The 27,016-nt window shown below is 38.6% G+C and overlaps 1 protein-coding gene across 1 annotated transcript; it reads left to right on the top strand.

The window, feature by feature from the left end:
• Positions 1–26,427, top strand: GTF2A1 (general transcription factor IIA subunit 1). Its single transcript, XM_041400766.1, has 9 exons — positions 1–293; positions 7,249–7,350; positions 8,976–9,180; positions 11,507–11,571; positions 13,707–13,782; positions 15,557–15,690; positions 16,602–16,922; positions 18,795–18,884; positions 21,917–26,427. Exons 1-9 carry the CDS (start codon positions 264–266, stop codon positions 22,022–22,024), a joined length of 1,131 nt encoding a protein of 376 aa, XP_041256700.1. The 5' UTR covers positions 1–263; the 3' UTR covers positions 22,025–26,427.
• The last annotated feature ends 589 nt before the right edge of the window (positions 26,428–27,016 follow it).

The raw sequence follows: 27,016 nt of genomic DNA, 5'->3' as shown, positions 1-27,016 counted from the left end.
GCTCTCGCGGTGCCTCGCTCCCCCCCGCCCGCGTCCCCCGCTCGCCGGCCGCTCGCGCAGCGCTCGACTCGCGCTATATAAAGGGGCGAGGCGGCAGCGCGGCGGCTGCAGCCCCGGGGCCGCGAGCGAGCCCGGCACAGGCCGCGGGGCCGCCCGTCAGCCGGGGCGGAACGCGCGGGCGCTGGGGGGACGCAGCCGGGCAGGTTTATTGTTTTAGGGGCGACTCCCCCCCGCGGTTGGGGGCGTCCCGGGGGGCTCGGGACATGGCGAGCTCGACTAACACAAACCCCGTGGTAAGGACCGGGTCGGGGGGCGAGGGGGGCCCCGGGGGTAGCGCGGGCGGAGGTGGCCGGCGGGGCCCGCCGCCCCCTCCCCCGCACTCCCTTCCCTCCCGCCGCCCGCCTCGGGCGGTCCCGGCCGGCCCGGGGGCGGCCCCGCGGGGAGGCCGGGGGTCCGGCGGGGAAGGGAAGGAAGGGCCGTCGGGCGGGGGGCGCCGCCGCCGCCGGCGGGAGGCGCCCGGGGAAGGGGCGAGAGCTGGAGGAGCGCGGGCGCTAACGCCCGCCCCGAGGCGAGGGGAAGGGGCGCCCGAGCCAGGTTTAGGTTTTGCGGTGTCGGGGAAGCCCGCCTGGGCTCCGCTGGAGCCATTTTATGTTGCTTTGTAAGAAGGAGACGATGGTTGAAAAGCACTTAACCCACTCCGGCCGGATCGGCTAAGCCGAGTGAAAGCCCTCAACTCTGGCAAGCGAGGCAGTATTTATTTTAAAACGAGAAAACGAAGAAAAAAAAATCCCCAAACCTCTCCCCCCTTCCCTTCTCGTGCTTTCTGCACCTTGGCGGGTGGCTCGCTGCTGCACTTGTACTCACAGAGGTTTGCAACAAGCAGTCACACAGACCTGCGCTGCCACCGAGCCCCCCCGGCCGCCGCTCCGCTCCCCGGCGCGCCCCCGACCGCGACCCCCGCCCCGAAGCGCTGGAGGAGACAAACCCGGCGTCCCGGCGGCGGGCTCGGCCCCCTTGTTTGTGGCTCTCAGATCCATCATGGCTTCCCCCTGCCTTTCTGCCTCCCTGCTCCTTGTGTTCCTCCTCCCTGTGGCTGCCCTGTTTATATAGCGCTATTGCCGCTCTCTAATATAGACTCTGCTAGGATGGGAAGGTGCTTTCCAGCCCCACGTCACCGCCTCTCCATTTAAACACCACATCAGCCTTTAAATAGGGAGCGAGCCGCGGAGCGCGGGCTGGGAGGTGCATGCGTCCGCGGCGGAGGCTGGGAGACGGGCGGCTTGTCCCTCGGATCCCGACCGGCCTTGCCCACCGGTTTCTCTTCCCTCCGCGCCGCCCGTCCCCATCACCACCGGGCTGCCGAGCCGTGGTGCTTTGCGGGTGCGAGGGTGTCTCCTAGCCCGTGTAAATGGGCTTTCTTTTGCTTCTACGCATCGCACAAAGACAGTTTTCATCTGCTCCTGCATTTGAATCTGTTCTACCCTTTACTTTTTTTTTTTTTTTAAATTTATTTTGCTTGGTTGGTTTTGGGTTTTGCTGTGGGGTTTTTTGTTTGTTTAGGGCTTGGGGTTTTTTGTCCTTGGCGTACAGCTCGCACACGTTTTCTCCTGTAAAGTCTTCAAAGTAGGTTTTCTGCTGCGTGGGGAAAGGAGTGTTTAAACGGTTCTTACCCAGTGTATCAAGGAGAGTTGTGGTATTTATTTTATGGCGCATTGCCAGAGTCTGACTACAGCTGTCTCCCCAAAAGTGAAGTAAATATTCAAGTTTTATGCGTGGGTCATGGGCTGCAGATGCTGCTCAATGATTTATGTGTGTTTCTGATGCCTAAGTTGTACAAATATTTTATTGCATTCCAGGCAGAGCAGTGGTTTTAGAATTTTTGCTACTTAGTTGCATTACAGTATTTGGTATACTACAAAATATACAAAAGAAAACACAAAGTTTTCTTAGTTTCTTAGTTTTCTTTCCCTAATCTGAAACGTTGGAGACATGCTTGTGAGTTAGGTTTATGCAATTGCAAGAAAACATCTTTCATTTGATATTTTGTCAGCTTTTGTATCAGAAAATTTTAGGAAAGTAGTCAGCTGTTACACAGAGGGCATCCTGTTACTCAGGAGGATGCATACTGAATGTGTGTGATTTGCATCTTAGTTGTCCTGTTTATGGACTTACTGATTTGTGTTTTTATTGTAAGAAAAGGTTTTATTTCTGTGTACTAAATTAGAGGTTTTTCTTCTCTTTCTTGACTGAGGTAGTACTGAATTGCAAAAAAATACGTATGTTGAATAATCTCCAGAGGACTTGTAAATATTTTTGACTCAACAATTTACTAAGATTTCTTTTCTTTCACTGTAATTCTGTACTGGAAGTTCTTTTGAAAGAGGTCAATGTTTGGAATAGTAAAAGCCAAGCTCAAAATGACCCTGCCTCAGATAGGTATGCTTTAGGTTAATTTTCAATTAAGTAGTAAACTCGTACAATTTTGTCAAGTTGGGTCTCATTCAGTAGCAAGAAATATATTACTTGGCCAAGGGTTGCCAAAGATTAGTAGCAACATTATGAAATGCAGCAACCATGTGACTTTTAGGAAGCTGGACTGGGAGCCTAATGTGTCAATAGCATCACGTCAGCATCTGATCAAATCTGAATTGCCTGAAATCTGTTCTCTGTAATAAAGGACAAATATTAGATGTTAACAGTTATATATAGTATAAGATTTTATGGGTGATAAACGTAATATATTTGTAAAAGTCCAGAGCAACGTAAAAAAAGCTCAAATATTGATGCTTACAATGTAGATTATATGTGTTACTTTTTTATGCACATCTTTGAGGTAATTGTGACTAGAAATAGTTACCTTTGCAGTGTTTTCTGCTGGTTGCCTGTGGCCAGCTTACAGTGGTAACTGTACAGCTGGGAGAAAGATTAGCAATGTTTCAGAGAGAGCTGCAGAAGCAACCAGGAACAAACTGTTGTCAAATGTACAAAGCATGCTGTGGTCTGTGTCTCCATAACGTCTTGGTTATTGGAAACCCAAATTGCTGAAATCCCAGGTGTTGTGATAATAGTTACAGGGGATTGCAGTTTTTGTAGCCTTGAAGCGGAAGGAATGTAGGAAGTGTAAGCCCCCAAAGGCATGTGGCATTTCTTAAAATAGCTTGCTGGTTGCTCCTGGATTTGGAGTGTGCATGTAGCAGTGTCACCATACTCAAGAGTTTTCTTTTCAAGATGCACAGAGAAAGTAAAATATAATCATTCCCTTATGTTCCTGGAGGGGGAAATAGTAGATTCCAGATCTGGTCTATGTGTTTGTGGTTGTATCTAATAAATCAGGAATTTTAACTGTTGTCTTTAATCTGTAGTAAGTGCTTGGAATAGTGTTTATTGAAGAGTGATTTGAGTATTTTGCTCTTAAAAGAGCTTGACATTTACAGCAATGTACTCTTTATGAGGGAGGCACTTTAATATAAACCAGATGAAAGCACAATTATTTTAATAGCAATCTTTAAAGTTTCCATTTGTTCGCATTGCTTTCTCTGACTGAATGCAGAAGCCTACTGGAAAGCACACCTACTATGCCATCTTTAGACTTATTCAGTAATTGTATTACCATGTTTATTTTTTGAGTAAGCAGTGTATGCAAATAGTTTTGTCATTCAACTTCAGACTCTTAGATGGCTTATATAAACAGCTTCAGCATCATATAAATAATGCTTAAAGCTAACACTTAGTGTATGTTGAAAACAGTACAGTGTGCTTGCTTTTTAAAGTCTGGAACTTAAGACTGTTTTGTAATTTTACTGCATATGCCTCTTGTGAGGTAGGGAAAGAACATTCTGTGATACTCTTCAGAATTCCACTGTGAATGTCTCTTGAAGGCATTGCTGCCCTCAGTGTGGGAGGTGTTCCACCTAGGCTGGATGTTCAGTAGGAGCATACAAAAGAGAATTTCACCTGGACAGGGTATTTCTGAGTATTATGTAAATGTGTATAAGTAAAGTCAGACGGACACTGTTTCATTATAGGCTTGCAAGTGTTTTGTTTTCTCTTCCTCCTAATCACAGAGCCATGAGTGTATCATGTATATTACTGTGTGATTAGAGCCAGTCGGAAAATTCTAACCCATTTTGAGATCCAGTGCCCTGTGAGGCTCATGCAGAAGGGGACATGTATGCACAGACTGCTGGTGGGCTGGGTAAACCACAGGACACTCAGCTCACTCCAGCCCTGCAGGACTGTCCTCTTCAGGGCACTTGCCTGCTTGCTTGGGCTCTTGGAAGTAGTGCAGAAGGATCCCGTGTCAGCAATGGCAGAGTGAACATCTGTGCTCTTAACCTGCCTTTCTGAGGTCTTGCTAAGCTAATGCGGGACACTAGAAACCAATAATTGCTTGAACTTGTTTTTTCTCTTACCTACCTAGGGGAAAAAAGCAAATTCCCAAGCAGACTGTTGGGCTGTGGAGTCAATTTGTTGTATCTGAATGTTGGTGTCTTTCTTCTAGGGCTTTATAGGCTCAGAAGGCTTTGTGACTAAACCTTACAAAATACCTGACTGTGGAGATAGGAGGAAGTAGTTACTGGTGGAAATTACTAGGTCTTGTTTGTGTAAAATCAGTTTTATTAGAAAAGTAGACCTAATAGGTAATTTAGGGAGATGAGGATTAAAGGAGGAAATGCATCCTCCATCCTGCAGGAATTTTGATTGTAATTTTAGGCATACAGGTAGCTCTCTTGACTTAAATAAAGTAACTTACATGCTTGAGGTTAAGCATATTTATTTGCAGAATGTGGTTTTGGCATTAAGGAACAGATGCTTTTAATGTAATAAGGAACAATATATGGAATAGGTTAAGTAGTATGTCCATGCTAGTTGAATTATATAAGCTTCATGCAATTTATATAATTATAGAAATAAGAGGACTTAATGTTATTAGGTAGAGTGTCTTTTTGCATGTTATGAATTAAGTGGAAAAATAATCCTGTTAATCATGCTTGGTATTTCTGAGTTATTACACAGATTTAAAATACTAGCACTCAAGAGAAGTCTGGCTTTGAAAGTCTGTTTCAATGTTTATAAACTCAGTTAATGCAGTATTTCAAACCTGGATAAGAGAGCATGCACTATGGTATGTTTTGGTTTTTTTAAAGAAGTAAAGTTGTGGACATAGGTGCCATAAATGTAGTTGTCAAGGATGGCAAACTTCCTCTGTTACTTGAAGCCAGAAATTTTTAGTAGTGTTTTGTTTTTTTTTTTTTTTTTTTTGGAAAGACCAGTAGTAAAAGGATGAATGATAACATTTCAGCTACTTGATTTGCAGCAGCATGTTTTAAAGCTAAAATGTGATGAACAGCATGGAATGCTTTGTTGGGTTTTGCTGAGATTTTTTTGGTTTATTTATGTACTTCTTTTTGAGGGGGAAGGGGTTGGGGCAGGGGTTGTAAAAAAAAAACAAAACAAAAAAAACACCAAAAAAACAAAAAAAAAAAAGAAAAAACAAAAACCTTGAGCATGCCCCAATGCAGAGCTTTTTTAAACAGTAAGGGCATAATGCACTAGGCAGCCATCAGACTGTTTATTTCTAGGTTCCAGATATGTTATTTTATTCCTTTTTTAATCTTTATGCATTTTCTTAAGTTTTATTTTGCTTTTTCCCCCCTCTACATCTAAAAGTAAAAATACTAAATTTCTTTTTTATGCTTATTGACCACTTAGATTTTCCCTGGATTAGTAAATCATGGGCTACAGTCTACCTACATTATTCCATAATTTAGGCATAACAATTCCATAACATGTGAAATACAATTTTTAGCGTGTCTGTAACAAATTCAACACTTCTGGAATACATTAAGAAAATGTCAGTTTATAAAATAAATGCTTGAGTGCATTAAGTAAATTTGTGTAGTTCTTGCACCTCTGGACTATGTGCTTATGCAGATTTCCTGTGTGTGCATTGGAGGCACAGCCTTCCTGGAGTACCAAACCCACTGCACCGGTACAGGATGATTCTTTTCCATATATAAAACATATTTGATTTATGTGGCATCAGTCAGGATTTGTTGCTTAAGGGAGTTAGGCAGTGGGGCTAAGGAGAATGATAGTTCAGAGAAAGTTGTGGCTACTTTCTCATAGTTTAAAATTGGTGTACCTGCAGCCCAAGTAGCAACCTTGGGCAGTGGAGTATATGTGGTTCACAGGCTGCAAGATTATCAACCATAATTTACAGCTTGTAGTGCTGCCTTGCAGTTAGATAGCACAGCCTAGCCAAAATCCCATTGAGGTTCATACCTACAGAGAAAGGTCTGAGCTGTACTATTTAAAAGGTACAGCATGTACACACTTCTTGTGTGGTTTTATTAATTAAATGTTGTGCTTTAATTGATAATGTTAAATGTTTACATTCTCTACTTTAAATTGTACCTTCATTTTAAAATCCACAAAATGGTTGAGGTTGGAAGGGACCTCTAGAGGTCTTCTTGCAACCCCCTTGCACAAGCAGGGCCAACTAGAGCCCAGGATGATGTCCATATGGCTTTTGAGTGTCTGCAGGAATGGAGGCTCCAGAATCTCTTTTGGCAACCTAAAGTGAAATGACAGTTTACTTTTTTTGATAGTTTAGGTGTGAAAGCAGTGTGATAATAACATATTTTAGTATCTCCCCATGAAAAGTTAAAAATGTAAAAGCATAAGTAGTGATTGAAAACAGAAGTCTGTCTAACCTAGTATCATGTCTTAAGGAGTTTATGAAAACAAGTATTTAAGGAAGAATAGGTCGTTCACATGAATCCTTCCAGTTTTTTGAGCCTTCAGTGTTTTTCAGCTCAAGATCATTCTGAGCCATATTTGGTGCAAGTACTAACAAGTTTCTTTTCCTGTCTTTAATATACTTTCAAACTTTGAATGTTCTTTAATGCATTTTGCACACATCTCAGCATTTTTGCGTGTTTAGGATCTACATTTTTCAAGCAGAAAACAAATTAACTGAATGGAAAACAATCTCCTTGTCTCTGTTTTGAATTATACTCTTCATGGCTTGGTAACTTGTGCTGTTGTTATGTCACAGAATATTACGAGCGGTCCCTTCGCATTTCACCTTGTTTGAGCTGTTCTTCCTGGTTTATACCTACCTGGATATTTCAGTCACTTGGAAACGTGGTGTATTCTGAAATATTGGGGGGAAATCTTATTTTGATATTAAAGTGACAGATTTTTTTCAAAACAGTTCTGACTAATTACTGTTTTTTTTCAAAGCCTAAATTGTACAGGTCTGTAATTGAAGATGTCATTAATGATGTCAGAGAAGTTTTTCTGGATGAAGGAGTGGATGAACAAGTTCTTATGGAACTCAAAACAGTAAGTTGAACTTAAAAAAAGTTTTTTTAGATAGACCAATACAGCAATTTGTTTCCAAATCTGGCTACTGTTGTTCACAATAGAAGTACTGATTTTTACTTAATTAAACACTGTAATCTGCGTATCTGTATCCCCATATCATTTGAACTGCACTGTTGTATAGGGAGATCTGCTCACCCTGTTATTTTCCCTAATCTGGTAGCAGTCATCTGAATGCAGTGTTACTTTGATCCCCAAAACACTGCATCCCTAAAAAAGGAAAAAATACATTTATTTTAGAGACACATAGTTCTTAGTGTTTCTCTGCAGGAAAAATAAAATGCCTGCCCTGCTTGACATTTTTGTCTATCTGAAGAAGAGTTGTATTGTTAGATACATTGTCAGATATTTGCATGTATGGTTTGTAGTTTCAAAAGTATTGTCATTCAGGGGGTTGGTACGTGATGAAGCACACTGTGTGCCTCATGCTTGCCTGAAGTTCTGATTCAGAATTGTTTTACATGAAGTGGGTTTGAATCAAAGGTCCATAACAAAGGCAGGATGTTAACCTGCTCTAGTGGGTTTCCTATAGCTTTCTTCAAATTCTTCAGGAGTAAAAAAAGCCCTTCATAGGGGAAGGGATAAAGCAGGGAAAAAATGGCAAAACAAAACAGCAAAAAGAAGGGAAGCTGGGAAAGTAGATGACTTTATATAATCTTTGTTAAGTGAGCATGGTATCCCACATTCACAATATTTCTTAAGTATTAAAAAATGGATGGAGTGGGAAACAAATTTTGAATTTGACTAGACAGAAGCAGGTGAAGAATTTTTCCATGAGACCATGACCTGTCTTGGTGAAAACACAGTGAGAGCTATTAAAGTGCTATGGGATTTGTGTCACAGATGTGTTATGCAAATGATGTCAGAAAAAATCAATGGGGAAAGAGACAAGAAGGAAAATGAAGTGTTGAAGAGGAGCTCTAAGCAGATTTTGAAATCATGAGTCCAGAGTCTTCTAGACCCTGATGTATTACAGAATACTCGTGTTGCTCTTTTTACAGGAACTGCTTTTTTGCATCTGTGTCTGTCCTTTGGAGACATGTCAGCTGACATAAGGAACTGTAGGGCGGGAGAAGCTGAATTTGATATTGTGGTAGAATCTGTATGAATTACTGTAGAGAGGCATTATCTTAGGTATACTGGTAGCTTTTGTTGTAGGAGGCAGTAGTCTGTAAGCAACTTCTATTGAGGAGTTCCAAGAAGAAATGGCTTGAGGAAAGCTGTAATAAAGAATTATTTTTGTGATAAGAGGGAAGAAAGAAGGAGTATAGGGAAATTGAAAACTTGAAGTCTTACTTAAAGTTACCAGTTTATCTCAATTCATGCTTCATTAGGGTTGTTATGAATCTTCCACACTTGGAAAAAATAAAGAATGTTAAAGTTTAATCTTGGACTGACAAGAGATATTTAATTCCTTTTCTTAACTCTGTGGAGTTATCTTTTATCTCTATATGCCTGAAGGCTTTTTGGGCTTTTTGCACAAAATAAGCAGTGAAATTCAGTTTTGGAGTACTGTCATTATATTGTTACAAATCCTGTAGAGTAAAAGTTTTACACAGATATTTTTGTTTCCTTTTCCAAACTAGCTGTGGGAGAACAAGCTGATGCAGTCTAAGGCTGTAGATGGCTTCCATTCAGAAGAGCAGCAGCTTTTATTGCAGGTGCAACAACAGCAACAGCAGCAGCAGCAACAGCAGCATCATCACCACCATCATCACACACCTCAGCCGCAGCAGACTGTGCAGCAGCAGTCTCAGCCACAACAGGTCCTTATTCCAGCATCTCAGCAAGGTCAGACTTAATCTCTAAACACTCTGGCAAAACACTCTGAAGTTAGTCCAAGCTCCTTAGCATATTCTAAATGTAGGTCTGGATGCTTGTCTGGTGGTTAACTTTCCGTCTTTCTACTTGGTCTCTATTCAGTGGGTCAGGAAAGCTGGGGAAAAGTGTTTTGGTATTGTTTTAAGTCCTATTCTTTAGAAGATTTTGAGAAAGCTAGATTCTTCTGTCATCTGTAACATAACATGCCTTCAGAATGCACAACTTTCAAAATTCCATTGGCAGCTCTGAGTTCAAGCCAATATAAACAGTTGACAGTTAGTCATGAGGTGGTAATGACAATTAGGAGCAAATTGTTTCAAAAAACCATTATTGGTTAGCATAACTCAATGCTAGGACATGAAAAATACTTGTATAATAGTCTGAGTATATGTAGATTTTTCTTTTGGTCATAAAAGATTGCATGTTGTGTAGACGTGGATGTACAACTTGTATTTTAGCTAGGTGTAACAGTATTGTTTCTTGTAATAACTGTCTTGTGTGTTCATTGATAATTTAATGAAAAATTTTTTCAGCAGTTATAATTTCAGTTGAAAACTGAGATAAATACTACTGGATTTTACTGCATATATGCTGAGTAAACATATCTGCTACCTATGAAAGGCTTGATTGAGTTTTCAGTGTATTACATTTGTGACATAAAATACTTACCTGTGGTAGTCACAGACTTCAGTTGTCTTGTCAGATTTCATGGATCAGAAAATCAGTGTTGTCATAGGCACGAAAGAGAGATATGAGTTGATATCCCTCACTGTCTCCCCCCAAAACCAGCCAAAACCCAACCACCATGTATTCAACACAGTATAGAAATAATGTGATCAGTTTTTCATGATGTTGTTTTGGCTGGATTTTTTGTGGTTGGTTTGGGGCACTTTTTTGACAGGGAGGGAAAGATGGGTGTTGGTTGCTTGTTTTATTCTTACAGTACTTTTTATTTTGGCTAGACATAAATGAGTTCTGTGCGTTGGGATAGAATTAGTTTTGAGATGAAAGCCTCTCAATAAACACGGTGGCTGCAAAGGCTCGGGGCCTCCGCGGGGCGGCCGCTCGCCGCGCCCTCTGGCGGCCCCTTGGCGGAGCAGCCGCGGCTCCGCTGGCCCGCGTTCCCTGCGCTGGAACATGGAGGTGCTCCCTGCGCTCCCGGGGTAGGCAGGATCCTGCCCGTGGGAACACACTTGAGGCTGATTTATTGCTGCCCAGTGTTGCGGCTTGCAAAGAAATGATAGCACGGAGACTAAATGAAATTAGGATATCAAAGCACTTCCATCACAGAGATGTAGTTTTCTGAATTACTTGACTTCCCTGTTCCATGGTGGAGATGGTATAGTAGCTGTTCACATGACAATGGTGCATTCCCAGGGAGGGGTCAGGATGAGTGACGTCGTGATTCCTGCTGTCCTTTCTGTGGTCCTGCCACAGGTTCTTGAGATTAAGGAAATCTTTTGCCTTCCTTCATTTCCCTGAAAATTTGAGATGCCCTCAGATGTCTGTACAGGTTTTGAGTGTTCCTACCCCAGAATCTTTCCCAGAAACTCTTACTCCTGATATTCTTAAGTGTCATTTGTTTAAAGGATTGGATGGAGAATAGTTTGTCAATCATAAATTAATTCAAATTGCTCTGTCACTTTGAAGTTTCCTGTCACTGGTAATAGCAGTGGCAACGTGCTTGTTCCATAGACTTGGCCATATACACTTCCAGATGATCAAGAGGTTGTTTTTACAGTTTAGCTAGCCTTTCGTTTAGCCCACCAAAACTGTGTTGTTGTGTGGGAGAGGTGGTTTATCACATTTCATTTGCTTCTGCTGCATTAGAAAGACAGTGAAGATAATGAGCTTAAAGCATAACTGACTGTGCATAGCTCAAGCTAACTGCAGCATCCTGTTACTTTTCATCTTGGAATAATTCTTACTTAAGTCTGTTTTAAGAGTTCTTGTTTTTTAAGAACTCTGATAATGGGCATCATAAATTTTATCAACATCTGACTAATACCTTTAATTTCAGAAATACATTTTCAGTCTTGCTTTACCTAGATACAGAACAGGTAACTGAAGCCCTTGAAATAAGATCTGTAAAGGCAAAATAATCATATCACCCCTCAGAGCTACTGTTGAATATTGTCTTGAAAGTAAAACTTACTAAGACCAGAGACTGCTTAGTATTTGTTTTCATGGTGAGGCTCAGCTGACATTTAGAGGATAATCTTTATAAGTTGCTCTGGCTTGGATGTTATTTGGGCGGATTGTGTATTTTTCTTTAATGCTGTTTTTTCATTTCTAGCACCTCAGCAGCAGGTTATTGTGCCAGATTCCAAGCTGATACCACATATGAATGCATCAGGCATGGTAAGAGAAGAAGTTTATACAGGCTTACACTGTCATTATGTAAATTGTTTTGATTAAACAGTAAATACAAATCTCTATTAGTCATCAGATGCTTAAAAGTAATTTAGAGCACCCTGGTAAACCTGTCTGCCACTTTTCTGAGTTTTGTTGCTGCACTTAACAGTCTAGGAACAGTGATGTATAAATTCTGCTAACAAATCTAGGACTTACTTTGATCCTCTGTTTAAATATATTTAACCAAACCTTTTTTAAAATCAGAAATTGGAATACTGCTGGTATGAATCTCCATGATGATATGCTCATATACCAATACACCACCAGTAACTGATGCAAGCATAATGTATTTGCTAGATGCAGAAAAAAGCATTAAATATTGAAATTTAGGTTTATGTTAAATGAGAGAGGATTTAGCATTTCGTGTAGATCTTTGCTGGTCACATGAATTCCATTCACTAATTATATAACAGCATATAGAACTGACTCTGGTCATGTACAATTTTCTTGCTGTACAGATACTCTGTATCTCTAGAGGTTAATACTGCTTATCTTATCTTGCTTTAAAGGCCTTGGCTTAATTTAAAGAGAAATAAGTTGTTTGCAAAGCTTTGAAGACAACCCCTAATATAAGTTTAGTTACGTGTATTATGACCAGAATTTGACCACTTCTATGGTAAAAGCCCATGAAGCAAAGTTTCATGATGCAACAAGTTTTGAAGCTGGAACAGCCTTCTCTTACTTTTCCATTACCTGCTGATCTTGCTACAGAAAAGAGCCTGAACTTTGTTACTTGAATAGCATGATTTACCCACAAGCCAAGAGCACATAAACATTCACCTTTTTCTTATGTTTGACGACCATTTCAATGGGATTTGTAACTTTAGAAATCCAACAGTTAAATGTGTTTTTATCCTGTCTCAGTTATCTCAGGGTATTAAAAAAAAAGGTGAGTATGCCAAGCTTTTTAAACTCTACTGCTGTCAAAATGTTGAGGCTTTGTATACCACAGAGAACTACTGTTCAGCAAAGAGTTACAATCAATTTGGAAATATTGTTTATTAGAAACATTTGAGTTGATATGAAAGAGTGGATCTGACAGACTTCGAGTATTTTGGAAGGCAGAGAGTAATGAGATTTCATTCATCTGTGTTTGTCTGGGATGTGAGGATGCATAAAGCATATTTTAGTTTTGTGTGGTGATTGCTAATCTTGGGAAGTGTGGCTGTTACGTTGACTAGATGGTATGGGGAGATCCTGCTTCTTCTAAACAGGAAATATGCACTCTACCCAGTAATGAAGCTTAAATCCTTTCAGTAACAAAGAATAATTGGCCATGGTTCCCTTATAGTAGAGGAAGGTAGGCTTTTCCATGGCAGCTGAAGTTGGACCCTTGAAGTGGTGGGGCCTCTAGAGAGGTCCATCGTCCTCTGCAAGTTAAGGACTTAATACAGATTTTGGTGTTTGGAGCTCCCATAATTGTGTTGAAATTCTGTTTCCTTGCAGGTTCAAATCATTACTCATTGATAGTTCCACTTTTTCTTTGCACCAGCTGTCTTGAGAGAAAAAAATGAGTCGTTCTGTGAATAGTCAGTACACAGTATGTTTAGGTTCACTCAAAGGAGCTGTGTGATGTGGGACTTGACATGCAAATCACTTACAGAATGAAGAAGAGTGCAAACCTGATCGCTGTGCCTTGTGAAAACAAGACAGGCAAACATAATCGTTGCTTCAATCAGTACCTTATGTTCCTTCAGACTTTTAGGCCCATGGCCTTAGCCGCTTTGAAAAAGAGTAACTGAAGTTGCCACATGAGCAATGCAGTGTTGTGCTGTTTAAGTAGATCAGCAGAGAAGGCAGGGCAAGCTCAGCAGATAAACCAAGAAACCACATGCAATTGCATTAGGGTGTGATATTTACTGGTTTTGCTTCAGTCTCCTTACTGTTAGAGAAGAAAAATAACATCATTTTTATATGTAGTATAATGTACAGTTGAAGTGTCTGCATTTTAATAGCTGCAGGAACTTATGTGCAAACACTGTTAACAGCAATAAAAAGTTAGGTATGTTCAGGCAGTGTGTTGTGAGATAAAACATTGTCAATATTACGTTTGTGGTTAAAACGCTTTTCCTGTATTTCAGAGTGCTGCAGCCACTGCAGCTACATTGGCTCTCCCCGCTGGTGTTACTCCAGTTCAGCAGATACTTACAAATTCAGGTAACTCTTAATATTGAGAACAAGCTATAGTTTTAAGGGGGTTTTAGAGGGAAGCATTCTGGGCCTTACTTCTTGTTATTTACTGCTAAAAAGCAGGATTTGGGAATCCACCCTAACAAGGTAGTGCAGTCTCTTTACTTGATTCCTGCACTTTTTACTCACTGACTTTTTTAGGAATCTTGTGGTTCTTCCCTAATGGTGTTGTAGGTTAGAACCTCTCTAGGTTTTTCCCTAGAACTTAAGTTCTAGATGCACAGGGATTGTGTTGCTGCCTTTCCCCTTTGTGTATTTCTGAGTTTTGTGATGCATGATCCAAGCTCAGGTACTGAGCTACTATGAAGTAGGATCACTACTTTAGTGACTTCAGAAGAGTAATATCCTAAGGTTTTTCATACCTGCTAAGCATGAAAAACGGAATTTCTAACTTGGCTAGCTGTATTTCATATTTATAACTTCTAAATACTGTTATGCCGAGCATTTAGAATATAATGAAATGTTACTTTGATGAGCAGCATATCTGATATTTCACGTACTTTCATGTTATGTTGATTTTATAAACCTGATTATAGCCTATACTGCACAGCAAGTAAAGAAAGCCCTAGGAAATCTCATTTTCTAGATCTTGTTGCTGCTTTTGCTGAAGTAATTCACCTATGATCGGGATCACCTGGGACTTAACCCTGCTGTTATAAACACTATAATGTTTAATAGTATATAGTTGAAGTAAAATTTAAATGTGCAGCTGTTCTAAAAAAATCGAAATCTTCAGTTTTAAGGAAGCACATCTATGTTTGTTATGGCACAGAATAAGCTGCAGCCTACATTTGTTACTTTTGTAGTAATAATTCAGTTTTGAACATTTATAGTAATTTCTTAGACTAGAGCTGGGGAAGTCCCTTCTTTCAGGTACATTTAACTGTTTCAGTAAAAATAGGGTTTTGTGTTTTGCTGTTAAGTGAGAACAGGAGAACCATCTGAGGGAAATGTATAAAGTTCTGGATTATCTAATTTAATTTCTTCTCTCTTCTTATTCCACCTTTCTAATAAGAAATGTGAAAACTAATGTCGGAGTGTATGTTAGCTCTTTTCAGAATTTCAGGCTATTTGCAAGTGTGTGTTTGCATCTTGGATGTATTTTGTTAAGTGATGAAGGGTATAAAATGGTAAAAGGGAAATCAAGTACAGGCATTGTAGGAACAGAAAGGAGAGGTGCACAATAAGTGTAAGGATTTTTTTTTTCCAAAAAACACCTGCAAATAATATTGTAAAGAAAGTTATGGACAGAGGAGTTTCTTGCAATGTGGCAATCAGAAGGGAAAAATTCTGAGGAAAGATCATCATTTCACAGGACCCTGGAAATACAATGTTTGCAGTGGATAGAATTTTTATGTTGTGAATATCTGTACTTCTGTTTTGATTTACAATAATTTGTCTTTCCAGCTGTAAAATCTATCTTTTAAAACAGGTATGCTCATAAATGGGAGCTATTATTTGAAATACTGTGCTGTGTTAAAGGATTAGTCTGTGGCCTGCGAAAGTAAATTTATTTTTGGATTGCATACCTCATGATCATATTTAGATGGTAAACAACCCTATTCTTTGTTTCTGGCACAGCTGCAATTGCATACTGTCTTTTCACTGATGAAAGTGAATCATTTTAGTATGTCTCTCTTTTAATTGGCATGGTATTCTTCCAGGAAATGAACTGCTAAACTAACATAATTTTAAAAGTGAACTTGTACATTTGATTAATTTGATACTTATTTTACTACAGGCCAGATCCTCCAAGTAGTTAGAACTGCAAATGGAGCTCAGTATATTATTCAACCACAGCAGCCAGTGGTCCTACAGCAGCAGGTTATACCCCAAATGCAGCCTGGTGGAGTACAAGCACCTGTTATTCAGCAGGTAAAGGAGATTTTTTTGAATAGGTACACTTGGAAGAAAAAAATTACTAAAGGTGCTTGCGTTTTTGTGAACAAGTTGAACTAGAGCACAAACTCAGGAACAGTATAATTTAAAAAAAGAGAAAGTTGTGTCAAGTGTGGCGGGGGGTTTTTTTTTTATTTTTTTGTTTTTTTTTTTTTTTTTTTCTTTATAATGAACAATCTTGAAATGTTGTTTTCAGTGTCACTTATTCCTGTCAGATATTGCTTGGCTGCAGTTTAAAATGTCTTTTGTGCGTCTCCTGATGAATTATATTATGTGCATAATCCTAGTCTACGTACTTTTAAATTAATTGAAATGATTTTGAGTAACCTAACAGGCAGAACGAAATGCCTAAAACTGACACTCCTTGGTTATTTTAATCGTGAATAAAATGTGGTATTTTAGTAGGGAGTACAATGTTTTAAAAGATTGTTGTTCATCGACAAGGTCAGCTGTGTGTCCAGACTGTGTTAGCATTGAATTTAACAAAGTCACACATTGTTATAGTGTCACAGTTGTACAGTTTAAGAATGACTAACAATTTGTGAAGAGTTTTAATTTTTTTTATAAAGAAGACTTTATAAAAATAATCTTTTGCTTGAATTAAAACATTCCAGTGCTGTGTTTGGAACTCAGGTGTGGTGGTAGTGCTCAGGTTTTAGAATGGACAGACTTTTAAAATTTTGTCTTAAAATGCAGAAAATTTAACAAGTAGTGCAAGAAGGTATGGGATTAGAACTGAAATCGTGTACCTAATATAGGTAGAATATTTGTAACTTTTCTGTAATTAGTTCAGATCAGATTGATATGCTTTAATTGTTTCCTTTGAGTCTGTGATGTGGTAGTGTGTCACATTAGCAGCCACAGTACTTACAGTGATATTTCATCAGGTTTTGGCTCCTCTCCCTGGAGGGCTTTCCCAGCAGACAGGAGTGATTATTCAGCCTCAGCAGATCCTGTTTACAGGAAATAAAACTCAAGTTATACCTACAACAGTGGCTGCCCCTACACCAGCTCAAGCACAGATTCCTGCAGCTGGTCAGCAGCAGCCACAGCAGCAACAGGCACAACCACAAGCACCACTTGTTCTCCAAGTTGATGGAACAGGGGACACATCATCTGAAGAAGAGGATGATGAGGAAGAAGAGTATGATGATGATGAAGAGGAAGAGAAAGAAAAAGATGGGGGTGAAGATGGCCAAGTTGAAGAGGTAAACTTGATGTTATGGTTGTGTTTCAATTTTTTTTGTTGATATTTTAAAGAAAACTGTCTATATCAAATAATACAATTACTTCAGTAATTTTGAAAATATAACTTTTACCCTTATTGAAGTTGTAGAAATGGTGTGTATTAGCAAAGCAGTGCAGCTGGGGAGGGTGTGGGGGACACAGCAAAAATTGGCTGTGACCAGCACCATTTAAACACTTCAGTAGGAATATTTTTGATGTTATGGAGAGGTCAGTTGTGAAGTCATGAGCAAAGAGAAGTAGTCAACTCCACTTGGGACCAAGTGTGTACAAAAGCAGGGTGCTAAGATAGACAAAAAGGAGAGCAGCATTTGGTTCAGTGAAGAGACCAACAGATGTGGCCTGCCTGTGTCTCACTGGCCATTCCACTGCTTTTTGTTACACAGGAGCAAGCTTGAGAACTCAAATTTGATTATAATGCATCTTCTAGAAACACATCTTACCTTGATTTAATAAACTAAGGAGACAGAAACAGGCATACTACTCTTAATCGTGTGTGCTTAATTTTGTCTTTGAGTTGGCTTGGTTTTGGACTTCAGCCAGTGGTTCTTACTGAGTTTTGGTGTGTTGCACCAAAAAGCCTTACAAGAATAAGAAATTGTATAAAATGGGTAGAGGGTGGGGAAATACTACTAAGTTAAAAGTACTGATACTTAGTCTCAAACAGGAAGCTTGGTACTCCCTAAATCTGTCCCTAAGAAGCATTTTCAACTCCCAGATTACTTCCAAACTTCTCTACAGCCTTTCCAATTATTTTAGTTTCCATTTAAAATGCTAGTATGAACAATAATTCACAGTGTGTATCACCCATGCAAGATATGCGGGTAAAACTTGTAAATAATCAGATTTTCTGTAGTACATTTACAGTGGTGTCTTAACACTATTTTTCTGTTACAAATTACTGGTTGGGTTCACGCCACTTTTCCATTATATGGAAAAGCACTGATGTCAGTTTGAATGTTTTAATAGTTGCCTTATTTAGTATTAGTTATCATTCTTAAATATTAAGTGCTCCTTGAGCTTAATGCTAACGTTCTGGAGGGAATTTTTTATATGCCAAGATTTCATTATCATCATGGCAGAAATCTGCTGTTTTTTGCTTCCTTTGCTCCTCAGCAGATACTTTGAGTGGGTCACTTCCTTAGAGATTTTCAACTCAGTTAAACATGGAATTACTTTGAATGGAATTAGGACCTCTAGTACACCTTCTCTCACTAGCTTCTCCTCCATTTAGCTTATATATTTGGAAGTATATTTGTTGTCCTGTGCTTATTAGTGGTTGTTTTAGCTGTTGAAGTGTTTATTATTCACATAAGAGTGTGTATGTTGAGGTTTGTTTTCAATTTTAGTACATCAAATGTGAATAAGACATGGAGTTTTGTTGTTTTTTTGTTTTTTGGTTTTTTTTTTTTTTTTTTATGGTCACATCACTTCTTATGTGCCCTTAAAAATACAACTCCATGGCTTATTCACATTTGATGTCACCTTTCCACTGCTTAGATGCTTTACAAAAATGGAAACCTGCATACTTTTACATGAACATTGTAAACATACATACATTTTACATGAACAGTGAAGGAGCAAGAATGGAATAGTTGTAGTGATAAAAGGCTGCAGTGCTTAGAATCTGGCCTGGACACTGAAGTTCCAGGCTAAAATTCATATGGGTATCTTCTGAGGATGGGGAGTAGGAAGCATCAGCACTCTGTTGGAAAGTCTGATATTGCATTTTGGGTCCTGTAGTTCATTGACAACACTGTAGCCTCATGCTAATAATTGAAGTAACAGCTCTAATCTTGCTAGTCATCACAACTTCTTGCATGTGTTTCTTTCAGGAGCCTCTGAACAGTGAAGATGATGTGAGTGATGAGGAAGGACAAGAACTATTTGATACAGAAAATGTTGTTGTGTGCCAGTATGATAAGGTAAATCTCTACAGAAAACAATCCAAGAGTTTTACTTTCTCTGCTCTTACTATCAAATTATAATTTTAAAGTAGTACCTTAGTAACTGTTAAGTACAGGTAGATCTATACAGCCTATAATGTGAATGGAAATGTAAGAATTACCTACTGTTTTTAAAACAGGTTTGTGTACCATGTTTGTACTAAACTTGGTTATAGGCAAAGCTTAAAAAAATTTGTCTGCATGTTATTTTTCTTCGTAGTGTCTTTTTGTGCCCTTTGATAAAAGGGCAGTCTTCTAGGACCAGGAGAGGTGAACTGTTGTTAAGTTTGTACGTTTATTGTGGCTCTAAGCAGGAAAAGTAGTCCTCAGGATTTAGACTTGTGGAAAACTGTTCCTTGATCACTATAAGTATCTTTTCTGGATGATGGGATGGTTACCAGAGAAGAATGTTCTTTCTGTGCTATGCATTGTGCTATATCAAATGGCTGTGTGGAATGTTTGTTCCTGTTTTGCTTTAAATTCTCCTGAACTGTGTTGCAAGAATTTAGGCGTTCCAGGGGATCAGATTTTCCCTGAATTCATCCATGCTGGAAACTTTTTAAATGTGTCTAGACAATATCAGAATCTTTTGGCTGAGATAGTACACAGATTATGTGGTGTGGATTTTTTTTCCTTTTTCCTCTCCTGTACTTAATTAATTTGACTACAACAAATAGGGATCCTTTTTAAAGTGGTGGGGAAAAAAAGCTATTAAGCTCCTGTATTGCAAAGAATGGCTGGGTTAGCGAGTCTTCAGTTACGCCCAGACTCTGCTTAGACTTGCCATCAGATTCAACACAGAATTTAAGACCTACATCCCAACCATCTGTCTTCTCTAGACTGTAATCCAAAACTGTTTTGAGGCAATTTGTGAGGAACAGTGAGGGACCTCAGATCAGCAGATAGAAAAGCTTATTGGGAGCTGCTGAAACTGAGCAACAGGAACTACTCTGAAATCCTCACCCTCTTAAAAGTTAGGAATGGGAACTTGGTAGGGAGCAGTGTCTGTCGTTAGCTTCCAGTGCCACATACTCTGAAAGGACTTCCATCTCTTTTCAAGAAATCATTATTCAGTTTGTCTCTAAAGTACATAGAATCAGTTCAGATCTGAGCAGTTCCCTCCTGCCCAGTGTCCTGCATCAGCTGATGGTGGATACTTCTGGAACTATGAGACAAAAACAGACAGGTAGCAATGTTCATGTAGAGTTTTTTGCCATCCTGCTGTGAACTGTCTCTTGAGGAAGAGAAAGTGCCTTCTTCTCAAATGGCCAACAGAGGATTTTTTTCCTCTACTTGTTAGAAATCAAATTTATTATTTTTGAATCCTTGAAAATTTTGCCTTACGACAAGAAGTTTTAGAAATGTGTGATGTCTGGAGGATCACCTCGGTTGTAAACCTGTTAGTTTCATAAGGTACTTCCTAGTTCTAAAGAGTCTTTTCTTTTTTGCTTTCTTGGTGCTCTTTATGATACTGCAGACGATCATCACCCCCCACAGTCATGCCTTTGAAATCAGAGCTGCACTTTGTTACTTGTACCTGATTTGAATATTTGATTGCTGTTCAAATATTTGATTGCTCTTACTTTCATTCTGCAGATCTGTTTGATTTTTCTGTATCTTACTTGTAAGGGTAGATAAGGTTTAGGGAGGAGCACAGGTAACACTTCCATTTATTTGCTGGTCTAGTAATGTTCTGCATTAGTTTGTGTATGTTTTTGGCCCGATTGGACGCAGAGCTGATACTCTCATGAGGAGGTCTTAGAACCTTGGGACCTCATTCCTGACTTGCAATTGTTATTTCAAACCCACTACTTTCATTGTCCATGTAAATTGAAATTTATTTTTTCCCCATTGTTCCTGTCTTCATATGCCTTGAATGCCACCATTGTTTTCTTACACCATGAGTTAGGGCAGTAACATCGTTCTGCAGCTCTTCAGTGACTAGTTTTTTTGTATCATCAGTACATTTTGTCATTTTTCAGATCCTTAGTAAGCTCTTAAACTGTGTGGGCTCCAACCAGCACAAACTTTTGCTGGGATTAACTCATTTTGCTGTAGAAACTGATCTTATCTGTGTTTTCTCATCTTGATTCAGTTATTCATCTGAGGACCTTTCTTCTAAACTCATGGCAGCTCAAATGCTTCTGATGACGGCTTTTTGTGGAATGCCATTCAGTGGGGCAAAGAGTGTATATAAGCCAGACCTTTCCTTGTTCATTTACTTGCTGACTAACTTTTGCCACTGACTGTCTCTTCTTCAGCTTAAAGTGAGAACAGATCAAGCAGTACTAGAAATGAGTAGAGTGATATGGTCATAGCTGTTCGGTGACATGTTACTGTTTCTACAGCAGTAATGGTAGATGGTGAGACTTCTCTGCTTGATAAAAAGTTGAAAAATTGCAGCAGGGTTTCCTGTTTTTATGACTTACGTAAAATTTTAACTTTAGAAGAAGACCATCTTTGGTCTAGAATTACATCTTTGTTCCATCTGCAGAAGGTTTATGATAGCCTTTCCTTTTGGACAGCATTTCAGCTTTCTGAAAAGTTTTTGCTTTCTTTAAGTATCTGGTCATCTGGTGATCTTTTGGTCTTTCAGATGCAGTTTTTGATAGATGGCAAGAATTTGCTCTTTGCTAACAGTATGTGGTGGGGGGGGGTTTGTTGGTTTGGGTTTTTTTTTTAATTTTGCCAAAGTTTACTCCTCTATCTTTAGGCTGAATTTTGTTCAATTTTCTTTAGTTTTAAATGAAACATACAGGCTGGACATCAGGAGGAATGTCTTTACAGAAAGGGTTGTTTAAACCATTAGAATGGGTTGCCCAGGTAGGTGGTAGAGTCGTTGCCCCTGGAGGAGTTTAAGGAAAGACTGGATGTGGCACTCAGTATTTTAAATAATTTAGTAATGTATGTCTAATAGTTACTTTTATTTTTCTTGCCCTTATAATTTACTTATGCATTATTGTCCATTTCTGATGCAGAGTAATAGGTTAATGTTTTTGCCCTGTTTTTAGATTCACAGAAGTAAAAACAAATGGAAATTTCATCTCAAAGATGGCATCATGAATCTTAATGGAAGAGATTATGTATTTTCCAAAGCCATTGGGGACGCAGAATGGTGAAGTTTTAAAAGACAAAACAAAAGAACTCCCTGTAAAAGGAAGAAAACAAAACAAAAGCAGGAAATGTTGAGACTTGGATATATACTCCAATCAAAATGTTTATCTGCACATCAGAAATAAACAAAAGTATTGGAACAAAGGTAAAATGTGGCAACAAAGACACTACTTCAGATGAGCAAGCCATGGACTGTAGCAGCTATAGCATTGTCTGGGAGCTGGTTTTGTGTGTTAGGAATACCTTAATTATCAATTCTACATACAGGTACCTACAGCTGGTATTTAGCATGTAAGGCTTTGTCCCCCCTGCCCTTGATTTAAGATTTTAAAATACTTCTTCCACTGATTGAAGGAACTATTCCCTTTGATAGATTATTAATCTGAAAATGCTTATTGTGTGTACAAATCTTTGCTTTGAACACTTCCTTTTGGTAGTGAGGATGGTCAGAATCTTACTTAAACTGCGTGCAAGCTTTGTACAGAAGGGTAAGAATTAAGGTGTTAAAATCTAAATAACTTGTATAAGGAAAATATTTTTAATTCTGATATGCTCATTAATTATTATATCTATTTGTTGTTTTCCATGCCATTCCCCATAAACAGGTTGTTGTTCCTAGCAGTTACAAAATGGTAAAATGATTTATGTTTCAAAATTATTTTAATTTCATGTGATAGGTTTTATCTAGGGCTGCATTTTTCAATTTTGAAGCACCTCATCCCCCACAAAAGTCAGATTGCTTAACTTGTTAATTATTTCTTGCTGTTTTGCGGTGATTCAGCATCACTGATTGAAACAAGTAAGTTTCCCTTGATTTTTTAACAAAATCGTTTTTTTCAAAGGGTTTGGAGACCTTTTGAATCTATATCTAGGTAATGCCATAATAGATGCATTCCTTTACCTGCTTACTGTGTTTGTAGTCCAGACACCCACAAATAATTCAACAGACCACACAAAAGACTAAATTTTTAATACAGAAAATCACATAAAAATTCTAACATCCTGGCTGCAACTCTTAATCAAAGATTTTCTTTACTAAAAAGTATAGCCAGAAATTACCTGCAGCAGTTAATCTCTCTAAAGTTTCCAGATGGCGTATAATTTCATGAAGAGAGCTGCACAGCTTTTAAGAACACAAATTTTGTTAGAGTGTCTTTAGACTGTCTTGGTTACAGCAAATCAAGCAGTCAGATGCACTAAACCTTGTGTAGTCACTTTTTTCACTTGCCTTTTTTATTGTGTGTTCGTTTGGGTTTTTTTTTGTGTTCAATTTGTGAAAAGCAACAAAGTTATTCCCCCCTCCTTCCCTTTCTCACCTCAGAAGTTGAAGAACTTTTCTTCCTGCATAGGGCCATGCTTGCAAACCCTGCTTTTGGAAATGCAGTTGCTTCTGAACGAGGAGAGGGAATGGGCATTATACTTCAGAAACTGTTGAGGAAGGAATGTTCATGTGGCTCACCATTTCAAAAAAAATTTGCATTTTGTTGGGTGCTTGAAAGGATGATGAAAAAAGGACACAAAAAAGATAATTTTTGCTGAATTAGGTAAGACCATGAGAAGCAGGCATGATTTCTGACTTCATTTTTTGCTTGAGAATGAGACATCTTAAACATTATTTAACAAAGTCACAAGTGTATTTCAGCAGTATGTAACAACTGCTTTGATTTTCATTCTCTGATTCATTTGCCTCCAAGTGCATTTGTAGTCTCAGTAGTATGGAGAAAAATCACAACAAATTGTAAAGGAGGTTTTATTGCTGTGACTTTGTACACCTGCTCTCTCATTGATAGTGACTGAAACTGCCTGTAGGCTATGTGTAGAGCCATATGGCTGTTAGAAAGCCATCTACATACATAAGCTTTATGAAAAGTTAATTGATGATTCTTATAATTGATTCTTCAGTAATGGAATCATCATTTAGACTGCATTTTTACCTGGGGGCTTTCAAGGTATCTCAAACTGATTGGTGTTTGCTTTCTTCTGAACAACGCAGATATTTTATTTTTTTACCACTGTTGACACTTCTATGTACAACTGCAAGGAAATCAATAATATACCAACTAATTCCTTCCCTCACCTTTTCCATGTCTGTTACCAGTAAGTCTTAAGTAGTGTATTTCAGAAAAATTCCCATAATGCTGCACAACCAAACCAATAGAAGGAAAAAACATCCCTTTAGCTATAGATTCCTTTTTGTACTATTGGAACCCAGTTTACTTATACAACACTTTATTTTCATACAACTTAGTGATATTTTTCACCCACATACATATACTAGAAGCTGCATAGCCTCTCTATTTAAAGGGTAGCTGGACTTTAAAGGTAAATGAGCTTAGTCTGTTCTGAAGGATGTTAGAAGCTTTCTGAACTTGCATAGCCTCTTGCAAGCTAATTGTATGGTATGCTTTTCAGATAGGTTTTGTCTTCAAATACAAACATCTGTGAAATTTTGGGAAAGCCAGTCAAACCATGCACATACCAAACTGTGCTCTTATTGCTACATCAAGTGTTCCTTTTTTTTAAGTCAAAAAGCATGTTTTAATTTCATTTTATTGTAGCAGCTTGCTGTAAGAATGTAGTTTGCTTAATTTTATTATTATACTTGAATTTTTAATCATGGTTTTAACTATATAACTGAACAGACCATTTCATTAGGTTCAAAAGAAACCATTCCTTTCAGAGGGCAAAGGATTCCCAATGTTCATAAGTGATTTTTTTCCCCCTTAGCAATAGCGCTTTTTTTTTCCAATTTAAATAGTTCAGTATTATGGAAACAATTAATGGTTTCAAGAGGGCTTATGTTAAAATTTGCACAGATAATGGAGCACCTTTTTTATGATGGAAAAAAGTGGGGAAGATAAGATAACTTCAGAATTATAACCATGATGGCTGATGGAAACTTGTAGAGCAACTGGGCAAAACTGAGTCTTGTGCCTTTTCAGTTTGCAGAATACCTGTTTTGCCAGTATGACAATGATTCTTGAGAGAGTAAATTTCCTGCAGTGCTTCAATCAGAAAAGCAACTTTTTTTGCGCTAATTCTGTTAGGTTTCAGTGTGTGCAATCATTTAAAACCATCTAAGTGGAAAACAAAAGTTTTCTTTGAGGAGATAATAGAGAATTTAGTCACATAAGGAACTTTATTGGACTATTTAAATAAAATATGTTTTTATTCCCCCTCAGTTGCTGGTTAGCAACAAGATTTCTTTGAGATTTCAAATTCCTTGTTCCTGCATTGTACTCACAACTTGCATTTAAACATCATTCAGTTTTCTCAACACTATTTAAAGTGACAGTTGTGGTCCGAGTTTATTTCCAGGATTGATATGTGATTCTGAAGCACATTTTCTAGAAGAGAGTAAAAAACATGTTGTGTCATGTAACTGATTTTTTTAAAATAAATATTTTCTTAACTTTTTGCTGCACAATTAGGAGTGTTAAAATAAACTTCATTGAGTCTGTGAAAATAATTTCACCTCTTGACAGTTAGTAGTAATTATGTTACCAGATAACACTACCAGAGTAAAATTTCTCAATTTCAGTGAAAGAGTTAAGAGACCTTGTTAACTGAAGTTCATATTGATTTCATCTCTTCAATTTGTAAAAGCTCCTTTAAAAACAATAAAGTCCCCCAGAATTTCCCCCAAAGCAAAAGCTTCCTAATAGAATGCAATAAGATGTCCAGGAAATGAACAGTGGTTTTAGGGCAACGCACACTGGATTGATACTGGGCTGCCTTACACAGCACCGTGGGGTTTACTGTGTGCCATCCCACACCACCAATGCACCCCTATCTGGTATTACAGTACTTCTCAGACTTCGAGATTAGTGACTATACAAGATGAAGAAACTTGCATATTGTTCTGTATTGGTGTCTGGCATTTAAAGTCTCGTTTTCCCATTGCTGTGATTGGTTGGGAAATGTGTAAAAACCAGTACATTGGTTTCCATGTCGTCTACTTTTTTCAGGCAGTTCATGCAGTGTGTTTTTTAATTATTATTTGGTGGATTAGATGTTGTGGAACAAAAGGAGCTTTCTGAAACAGGAAAAACTACCTTGGGTTAGCTATATGTACAGTCATCCAATGAGACATGTTCCAGAGTGCATAGGGTACCAATAGATTATGGAGTGGGGGACTATCCTTTTTTGCTGTTCTGAGCTACTATTGTCAACTGCTGTTGTACATATACTGTTATGTGTAAGGGGGTAAATATATTTATTATGTTTGTAAAATTCATTCTGTACAATTGCAGATCAAGGTTGCTCCTCTGTGATATACAGGATATTATGTTTCAAAGGCCATGCTTGGAATACGATTAGAGAACTTAGTATTTTGATGTACTAAGACCTATTTTAAGTTTAATATTTTGCCTTTGCAAAAACTTTAATTAAAGATGTTATTTAAAAATGTTTGCCACTTCATTTACTATCTTGCATGTGCATTTGTTTCATGTATGAGGCTTATTACTAATCCATTATAATGTTGAAGATTCTGCATTGATTTTCATCACATGGAGGTAATTTCACTGTCACTTACTCGTTCAGTTTGCTGTGCAGACTTTCTGTTTAATACCATCATAATGTTAAAAAAAAAAATCACAGTTTAATTACAGGGCCAGGCTTGCATATTTAAGGATTTCTCCCTGTGGTAACCTAAGGCTTAGGTGTTGAGATAAGATTGGTTGGACAACTTCGTATTAAGGCCAGTGGTATCCTGAGGTGCATTGGAACAGTGACCTGTGGGTCGAGGGAGGTGATCTTTCCTTTCTGCTCAGCCCTAGTGAGGCCACATCTGGAGTGCCTTGTCAGTTGTGGGTTCCCCAGTACCAGGACAAGGAGCTACTGGAGAAGGTCCAGCAAAGGGCCACAAAGACGGCCAAGGGATTGGTGTATCTTTCTTAGGAGAGACTGGGAGCTGGGAGTGTTTAGTCTGGAGAGTACTGAGAGGGATGTCATTACTGCATATAAACACCTCAAACACGGGTGTCAGGAGGATG

This window comes from Onychostruthus taczanowskii, unplaced genomic scaffold, assembly GCF_017590055.1.
Source record: "Onychostruthus taczanowskii isolate IOZ18803 unplaced genomic scaffold, ASM1759005v1 scaffold1, whole genome shotgun sequence".
Lineage (NCBI taxonomy): Eukaryota > Metazoa > Chordata > Aves > Passeriformes > Passeridae > Onychostruthus > Onychostruthus taczanowskii.
This window is presented reverse-complemented; position numbering and strand designations above follow the sequence as displayed.

Excerpts from the sequence above, each read along its gene's own strand:
- GTF2A1 (XM_041400766.1), top strand. The coding sequence starts at position 264 with ATGGCGAGCTCGACTAACACAAACCCCGTG. Across the intron at positions 15,691-16,601 it reads AAGCACCTGTTATTCAGCAG|GTTTTGGCTCCTCTCCCTGG; the intron begins GTAAAGGAGATT and ends ATATTTCATCAG. Across the intron at positions 16,923-18,794 it reads AAGATGGCCAAGTTGAAGAG|GAGCCTCTGAACAGTGAAGA; the intron begins GTAAACTTGATG and ends TGTTTCTTTCAG.